Source organism: Pteronotus mesoamericanus, unplaced genomic scaffold (assembly GCF_021234165.1).
Source record: "Pteronotus mesoamericanus isolate MK-2021 breed Mesoamerican mustached bat unplaced genomic scaffold, CSHL_Meso_final scaffold_550, whole genome shotgun sequence".
Taxonomy (NCBI): Eukaryota; Metazoa; Chordata; class Mammalia; order Chiroptera; family Mormoopidae; genus Pteronotus; species Pteronotus mesoamericanus.
The window spans coordinates 1,197,565-1,206,483 of NW_026555322.1; the positions used below are offsets into that span (position 1 = coordinate 1,197,565).

The following is an 8,919-nucleotide window of genomic DNA, read 5'->3' on the forward strand; positions in this document are numbered from 1 at the left end:
GATGATATGGCTTAAATCAAAGACTGACTACACCAAGTGTTAGCAAGGATGTGGAGGAATCAGAAATTTCATACACTGCTGCATGAATGTAAAATGTTATACTTTGGAAAATTAAGTTAAACATAAATATTTGATCCAGTTATCCCAAGAGAAAAGCAAAGCATGTATCCATAGGAAGACTGGTACATGAATGCTAATAGCTGCTTTATTTCTAATAGCCCAAATCTGGAAATAATCCAAATGTCTATCAACAGGTAAATGGGTAAGAAACTGTGGTTTAGTCATACAGTGTAATAGTACTTGGTAATAAACAGCCATTATTGATACTTATAACATGGATAGATCTCAAACTATAGTGACAGAAACCAGACCCCCCTAAAAAGAATATATGCACTGATTCCATTGATACTAAATTACAGAAAATGAGAATGATTCTATATTGTCTTAAGGCAGACTAGTAGTTGTCTGAGGGCTAACAGACACAAGGAGGGGTGCGAGAGAGGGATTACACAGAAGAAACTTTTGAGGGTTTGATACGTTCACTCTCTTGACTGTTGTGATGGTTTCACGTGTATACATGTATCAAAACATCAAATTGTGTACTTTGAATATGTAGTTTAATGTATATCAATATCTCAAGAAAGCTATTAAATAAAAAGCATGTGGCAAATCTGTATAACGCTAAATTGAAATTATAAAATTGGAAAGACAAAAACTTGCAGAACACTATAGCCCTATTTTTGCAAAAGAATTTGTGCATATTAAGAGGATATGCAGTAAAAAATTAGTTACTATGCACTACCTGTAGACATATACAAAGAACATTGAGTAATTAAAAAATATGTTGTAGAAGCATCTTTATTGACATGGAAAGATGTTCACAATATATAGATAATGGCAGGGAGAAGCAAGTTACAAACAGTGTTTACAGTATGATCTTGTGTTAGTTTCTGAACTGTTTAAAAATTTCAAAGCATATAACCCATTATTTTCACAAACAGAGACATTCTCTTCAGCTCAGACCAGACTATAATTCCTACTATGGAATTATGGAGCCTTAGAGAACACATCCAATAATCCAAAAGCCCTGGGGATGTTTTCTGAACCATTAAGACTTCCAGGAATCACTGTTACATCAGATGAGACAGCAGCTTGTCTCTCAGCTTTCCTGTTCTGTGTTGATAAAGCTGTAATTCTGGGCCTAAATTTTTCCGATGAAGTTTATCTTGTAGTTTTGGCTGGTACAAAAGCAGAAAGCGGACTAGACTACTAGTAAAAGATAGAGCCTTTTGCCATTTCATAACATACATATGAAATAGGAAAAAGTACAAATGGTAAAAAGACTGATTTTCCAAGGAAGAAAGCAATTTTTCTTAAACATGTGGAACAATGTACAGAACGGTTCATTCTTTGAAAAAAGTAACCATTGAAAAAGATAAAGATATATAGCATATTTCACTTGCTGATGACTCCAAATTTACATCTTACTGAACAATTCTGGGTACCTACTGTTTAACACACTGCCAGTTCATATCCATATACTCATCCAACTTTTCTCCTGACCCCAGACATGTACAGCCACATGCCTAATGGACGTGCATTTGGAGAAGGTGAAGAACTGCAAGACTGGCAGGGACATTATCTACAGCAAACTGAATCATTAAAACCAGACAGAGTCTTCAGGGCCACCAGCTAATAATGTCTGAGGACTGTAAGGTAGCATAGCGAATGGGTTTTATTATCACACAAAACAGATACACCACTTGCCTGCTATGGGAATCTAGGAAAAAATATTAAACCTCTGAAATTCTCATTAGAGGTGATCCAATATAATAGGGTATCATTATCTAGCTCACAGGACTACTGGTAAAGGGAAAAACACCTGTTAAGTATAGTGCCATCACAGTATCTGACATAAGAGCAGGTACTCAGGAAATGTTTCCTCCCTACACCTACCTCCTTTCTGTTCTGAGATGACTTTGACATAAATCAAACAGCCTAACAGTGAGTTATAAACTTAGCAGCAGCATTTAAAAATGAGTATTACATTTTACCTAGGATTCAAGGACATTTCTGTGTTGAAGAGTAAGTTATACGATGCAGGGAGAATAAGAGAAAAAACAATTCCTCTTTCATTGAACAGCTTATAGAAACCCCTACCTTCTTTACATATCGAGAGCATACATTTTGCAATGAGTGCGCATATATGTATAATCTGTTAGTTATCTTTTTTTGTGTATATGCCTTATTTCTGAAACTAGATTTTAAGGCTTTTTTTAAAATTTTTTTTATTTTTTTTGCCATTTAAAGCCACAAATGGATCTAAGTAGATATAAATGAACAAGTTGGCTTACTCAGGATGAACTGGTTCATTAATTTAAATGTTGAGAAGCGCCCCACCTACACAAGATAACAATCAACATGCACTTTCAGCTCACAATGTAGTATTTATTTGACCCCCAAAATGGTCTATCTGAAACCTAGAGACTGTCACAGGTAATATTGTTAAAGATGTAATTTATAATGTGCACACTATAATAAACAAAGCATTATGCAAGGCTCTTTGAGGACAGACTATTAGATTTTAGAAACTGTTCTGTTTTTACTTCTGGCTCATTTTACATTGTTTCAATAATTACTTTAACATCACGGAAAATGGCCATGAGCGTATTATAACTCAAGTGATTGACAACTACAATTGAGCCCTTTCTGAAATGCTCCTTTATGTTAATAAATATGGCCACAGCACTAACAAGATTGGCTTTTGCTTCTTTCTGGTTAAAGATTAGTTTTAATGCTGCTAATGCCTTTGTATTGATCATGTCTCTGGCTGCAGCTGGGTTTTCAGACATATTCAAAAGTACTTTCAAAACAAGATTTCTGGTTTTACAATTTCCCTGGGAAAGCAAATTAAAAAGCTCTGAAAAGTAATTGGCTACAATATGGTGATGGTTCGAATCTGTAGTCAGTTGCCCTAGTATTTTTAAGCCAGATTGCTGTCCAGGTGAGTTCAAGGGAAAAGACATGGTTTCCTTACACATATGTTTAACATGTAATTCAATCTTGCGGTGTCTTTCATTCCCAGAAGGGGGATTCAGTGTAATTACAGCTGTTTTTCTCATTTCAGAGGAAGGAAAACTGAGCAAGCTTTCAATAAGCGTCACTACACCTACCTCATTAACGAACTCTTGGACAAATGGATGAACATTAATAATGCCCATTGCAATTTGAGCTATTTTGTGAATGAGAGGATCAGTAGTTGACTTAAGTAAGGTAACAAGTTTTTCAAATTCCTCAGAATTCATGTAGCATTCCATTTTGCAAGGGCAAGCAAATGGCTTAATCCCATTCACCTCCCTGATCCTGATTTGGCGTCTAATCTCCTCTATGGTCTGAACGCAGGGTTCAGAACCAAATGGGTACTCCCGGAGAGAATGTAAGCATGAAGGTGTGCTCTTTGAAAGACACACTGTTGCCCCGGGCAAAGAATGAGTATTTTCTTCAGCTGAGGCCAGGACAATATATGAAGGAGACCTTGTCTCAGATAGGACTTGGGACCTAAATCCTAACACTGCTGGAGTTACAGCAGGGGCTTTGGGCCAGATAGTTACCTCAGACCAGTCCTTGGGCCTGTTTTTTTCATTAATTTCAACCACAGGCTGGGGCCTAACTATCCTGCTCACAGGTTTAGGATTAGGGTCAAAACTAGTTTCATCTCCATCCCAAAACCAGTTCCCAATAACATTTTCTTCCTCCTCTTCAGCCCCTGGCCTAGCCTTAGAGCTAGCCCCGGCCACAGGCTCTAACTTCTCAGCACAAGATGGAGTACCAGTATCAACATTACCTTCATCCTTATCACTGGAATGATTACCAGTCTCTTCTCCATTCCAGAACCAGGGACCAACATTGGTCTCTTCCCCAGCCCAGAACCAGGCATCAATACCAGCTTTCTCTTTACACGTGGACCTGGACTCAGCACTAGCCTCAGCCACAGAATAACCTGGAGATACTCGAGTGGCCTCATCTTCAGCTTTGGGACTGAAATTTGCCAGGGCTCCTTCTTTCCTCTCAGGAACAATGTTGTTCTTAGACACTGCCTTCATCTCTGCCACTGCATTCGCCTGAAACCCTGGCTTGGTTATTGCTTTAGCCTGGGTCTTGGCTACAGGTCTGACTATGTCAGCAGCCTCCCTCTTTGTTTTAGCTTCTACACCAGTTTTCTTTTCAGTTTTGGCCTTGTTTCTACTCCTAGTCATGGTTACAGCCCGATTACATCAACGGCCCTATAGAGTCATGGCATTCCAGGTCAGTATCTTGACACACTTTCACTGGGTCAAAGCTAAACTCTGTAGCAAGAGTTAGAGTCAACTGCCAGTTTAGCAGTCACGCAGTCCCCTTTCCAAACACAATGCCTCTGTCAATGATACAGGCAGGGGGAAGAGGCACTCAGACTGAAGGAAGACGATGGTTCCTAGGTGCAGACCTTTTGAAAGTGATAATCTTCTGTCACTCCAAGGCCACCACAGCCACCGCTGGAGATAGACCTGAGGTGAAGAAGGAAATGGATTTTGAGCTTCCTCCAAGTGCGCTCATCTATGTGGACAGCCACACAGGACATGAGAGAGTAGAGGTGGACTGTGTGATAGAAGTGGAATCGTAGATGACTATTACCTCATTTTAGCCCTTCCACACTCCTCCTAATGCCCACCAATGTCCTGCCCAGGCACTACCACACTCTTCTCTGCATTAAATAAGGGCAGGGATGATGGGAAAACTTGCTGAAAGTAAGAGAGACCATAGAGCATCTAGCTCCTTTGTTATACACCACTATACTCTATAGGTCTATCCAGGCGGCCTCACACTGACCTGCACTGATCTCCCTCCTTTCTTTCGTGCTTCCAGTGTTAGTAAGCCCGACAGCTGAAATCACAGGAACACCTATGGGCAACACAGGAGGGAATGGAATTCAGAGTTCTGGTAGTCAGACATGCACTTTGGTTTTTAAACCCAATACCTACATTTCCATATCTGGGGCTTTGGTTATACAGTTAACTCTTGAACAATGTGGGGGTTACAGGCAATGACCTCCTCCACAGTTGAAAATCCACATATAACTAAAATAGGCTCTCTGCATATATGAATTCCCAACCCAAAAGTTGCATCTTGTACAATGCAAGTTTGAACTGCAGTCAGTAAAACTGTGTGGGTCAACTGAACTGTGACCAATTGAAAAAATTCCACATATATGTGGACCCATGCAATGCAAACTCATGTTTGTTCAATGGTCAACTATATATTTTTCACCTTCTTGGTCCTCCTCATGGCTTCCTTTCCCATTTCCTGGGCATCTATCAATAACCCTATAGGCACAATCCTGGCTCACCCCATCCCCATTTCCTATACACAAATGTGAAGGCAGAGCTATCTAGAATGATGGAAGATAATGGCTCCGAGATACAATTAAGGCCTCATCCACTTGCCAACAGCCAATTCCCATATCTAATCAATAGAGGTGCTCATGCTCGCACTCACCTTGGATCCAGATGAACAGTTTTGGTGCTCTTTCTTAATTAAATTCAAAGTCAACAGCTATCTCCAGATTTCTACAGGAACCTATAAAGAAACCAACCTACGGATAAACAAACAGGCAGAGGAGAGAAAACAGGAGACTGAAATGGTCCAATATGCATGACAAGTATTGTAACATGTGCTTTTGTATATTCAAGGTCATGTTAAATATCTCCCACCTGTCTGCTCCTGCCAAATGATTCCCCATCCATTCCACTAAGACCTGCAGTGTGTCTAATTACACCCAACTTTGAAATCAGTCATTTTCCAAGCAGAAGCCACACTTCCTTGCTTGAACAAAAATATGAGGTGCAAGAGTGGGTAGTGGAAAATATGCAACTATGTTTAGAGAGTAGGCAGTAAAAATATGTCGACTGTTATTTCAACAGAATGTTTGCATGCCCCTGCCCTTTCCCCTTCGCCATGTGTATACAGATCCTACCTTGTTCACCACCTATGCCGGCCAGCCCACACAGCAGATCTCAGGAGATGCTATCCTTCCCACCAAAGAACAGTTTTCTAGCTGGAGAACAGTCACGCCATACAGAAAGAGGGAGGAGTATTTAGCAAAACACCAAGAAAATATGTTGACAATAATACAAAAATTTCAGGTTAATGAATAGATACCCAGAGTTCATGTCCTAACACTTCCTTTTCAGGAATCAGGAAATAAGCAAATAAATGGCTCTCAACTCCCAGGGTTCCTCAGGTATCCACTCTCATACACTCCACAAAATCTTTTCTGAGACTGTCGCTGCACCAAAATGGAAGGGGCTGTGAAGGGTAGTTGGAGATGGAGTTTAGGTTTCCTGAACTACAAATTAAATAAGCAGACTGACTTCGTGCCTTCGAAATGGACTCTTCAGAAAACTTCCCCCTCTACTCTGAACCGTCATTACCGCAACACATTAAAGTGAACTGGGATGCTGAGTAAACAGAAACTGAATGAGAAAAAGGGATTAATAACACACAATTTATTTACATGGACTCCTCACCTTGTGATTTACTTGCCTTTAATTGGGTGCAACACCTAAACATGGAAGGTAATAGAACTGCCATATTAAGAGACCATTAAACATTTCATTCTGGTATCTTCTCAATCTACATATTCAGCCCCTCTTTGTTGAAATCAAAAAGGTAGCAATATAAGGAGATAAGGCAGTAAGTCAAGGGAAGTGCCTAGAAGCTGGTACACAGGGAAATTTAAAGATTCCTGGAAGCTTGACCTGCTATGGTGCCCAGTCAATGGCTGCCGCCCACCAACCCCCATCCCCACACACCTCCTGAAATCCACGCTATTTTCCTGCTCCAACTTCTTCTCAAGCCGCTCCTCTACAGATGCACCCTGCCGCCTGAAATCGCCAGACCTAGTCCGCAGACCGGAGACTTGGGCATCAATGAGGTGCCTGTTGGAAAGGAGAGCACCCAGGAAGCGGGGCCCAACTGGCCCCCTTCCAGAATCAGAGGCCGGAGTAGCCGACGCCAACGCCCCCTCCCCCACATCCGCCTCCAGCCCAACTCCCGCTCCGCCATTTCTCCCGCAGCAGCCTCCCCCACAGCCCTCTCCCAGTACCGACACCGTCGGAGGCGGGGTGCGGGCGCCAGGAAAGGCTGGGGAGCAGCCGGCGTGGTTCGCCCCGCAGGACCACACGGAGCCTCTCCGGCCACCCCAGCGCCCCGGGCCCGGCCCGCGCCAGTCTCCGCCGCCTCCTCGCCAGGGTCCCCCGGCGCTGCGCACCTCTCTAAGGCACCGGCTCCGACTGGCCGGGCTGCCTCCTCCTCGCCAGGCTGCCAGGGCCTGGGCGCGAGCTGTAAGCTGGTGGAGAGTGGGCCCCAGCCCCCGCCCCCACCCCCACTGCACCCCCCACTTGCCCTTACAGGCTCAGCGCCCGCGGGGTCGTCTCCCCGGCTCCCGGAGCTCTTCACTCAGACTCCCACAGCCTTCCGTACGCTCCGAATTGCAAAGAGGGATCCCGCCTCCCCAAGCCTCCCCCCGCCCGCGCGCCGCTGCACCAAAACGGGCAGGGGCTGCGCAGGCTGCGGCAGGAACAGCTGGCCGCGAGAGTCTCGGCACGGGGGCGGAGGGATACGGCGCGAATGGACCGACGCCCCCTCCCAGCCCACCGTAGTTCCGACCCGGAGGGGGCGGGGCCGGGGCCGGGGCCGCGAGGAGCCCTGGCCGGCCTCCTTGGACCAAGGCGGCCCCCTACCTGGCGACCACCCTTACATTCCCGGCACTACAGTCTCTGGGACCGTCGGGCGGGGTCCGGGTGGCGGGACCGGGAGGTCGGGAGCAGCTGCGCTGGAGGCAGCAGCGGATGGATACAAGCCGCCCCTTGGTGGCTCTAAATCCCAGACTGCTCTGTCGGCCTACCTCCCCTCCCCCATCCCACCGCCGTCCTTCCTGGACGCTGCTGGGAGAGGGGCTGTTGAGGCCTGCGCGCTGGGGAGGGGAGAGGCGATCCGAAGCCAGGCCACCCCAGACGTCCTGGGATAGCCCCCAAGGTCTTCTCTTACTGTTCACGGTGAGGGAGGGGAGGAAGGTAGGAGGGGGCCGCCATGGAGGCCTCGCCATTTGCTCCTCTTCTATAGGAGGGCAGGCCTAGATCTCTAACCCTACGAAACAATCCACTGCTCTGCTGCGCCCAGTCATTCTTTCTGTCACACTGCTTTTTCTCATTCGAAATGGTTACCCGTGTTGCCATTTTGCGGTCGCCACAGTTGTCCAAGAGTTCCTGTCCCTGACAGGACCCACGCTGGTCATACAACCTTCCCTGTCTGTCGCCCCACAGCCAAGTATCAAGCACCAGATAGGGCAGGTCCTGGATTCTCTGCCTCTGTTCTGTCAGATCTTCTCTTGCAGTCACATCGAAGCTCTCGTGATCTTTGGCAGAGTGGAAATGGGGCAGGGATTAGAACCAGCTTGGACCTCAGCCGCTTCCCATGCGCACCTGTCTAGTGTATCCATTAGAACTGTTAACACATTAATCGTACATATTTTAAATTCCCTGATAATTACACAATCTGCATGGTATTTGAGTCTGGTTTTGATGTTTGCTTTGTATTTTCAAACTGTGCTTTTTCTTGTCTTTTAGCATACCTTTTAATTTTTTGTTGAAAAGTGGATTATGAAGCATTGGGCAACAGGAACTGAGGTGAAGAGATCCTTAGCAAAAAGTTGTATGTAGGCTGGTTAGCAACTGAGCTGTGTGTAATGTTCGCTGTAGCTGTAGGTACCAGAGTCTTCAAATTCCTCTATTGTCCTTATTTTTATCTTACCTTTTATCTTTGGGCTTCCCTAAGTACTCCATGTAGAGAGTCTGCATGTTACACCTCTTTTAGCTATATTCC

General features: G+C 44.8%; 1 protein-coding gene across 6 annotated transcripts; it reads right to left on the reverse strand.

Moving 5' to 3' along the window:
• Positions 1 to 857: 857 nt before the first annotated feature.
• Positions 858 to 7,913, reverse strand: GPRASP3 (G protein-coupled receptor associated sorting protein family member 3). Of its 6 annotated transcripts, XM_054561880.1 has the most exons (7): positions 7,447 to 7,658; positions 6,849 to 6,974; positions 6,564 to 6,598; positions 6,011 to 6,091; positions 5,533 to 5,613; positions 4,867 to 4,938; positions 858 to 4,544 (listed from the first exon to the last, which is right to left on the reverse strand). In XM_054561880.1, the coding sequence occupies exon 7, from the start codon at positions 4,254 to 4,256 to the stop codon at positions 2,619 to 2,621; it is 1,638 nt and encodes a 545-aa protein (XP_054417855.1). In that variant the 5' UTR covers positions 4,257 to 4,544; positions 4,867 to 4,938; positions 5,533 to 5,613; positions 6,011 to 6,091; positions 6,564 to 6,598; positions 6,849 to 6,974; positions 7,447 to 7,658; the 3' UTR covers positions 858 to 2,618. The 6 variants fall into 6 exon arrangements, with proteins under 6 accessions (XP_054417855.1, XP_054417854.1, XP_054417856.1 ...); XM_054561879.1 differs by lacking the exons at positions 6,564 to 6,598; positions 7,447 to 7,658 and adding an exon at positions 7,779 to 7,913; XM_054561881.1 differs by lacking the exon at positions 6,564 to 6,598 and having other exon boundaries at positions 6,011 to 6,087.
• Positions 7,914 to 8,919: the final 1,006 nt, after the last annotated feature.

Bases quoted from the DNA above. Each gene is read 5' to 3' on its own strand.
- GPRASP3 (XM_054561879.1), bottom strand. From the start codon at position 4,256: ATGACTAGGAGTAGAAACAAGGCCAAAACTGAAAAGAAAACTGGTGTA.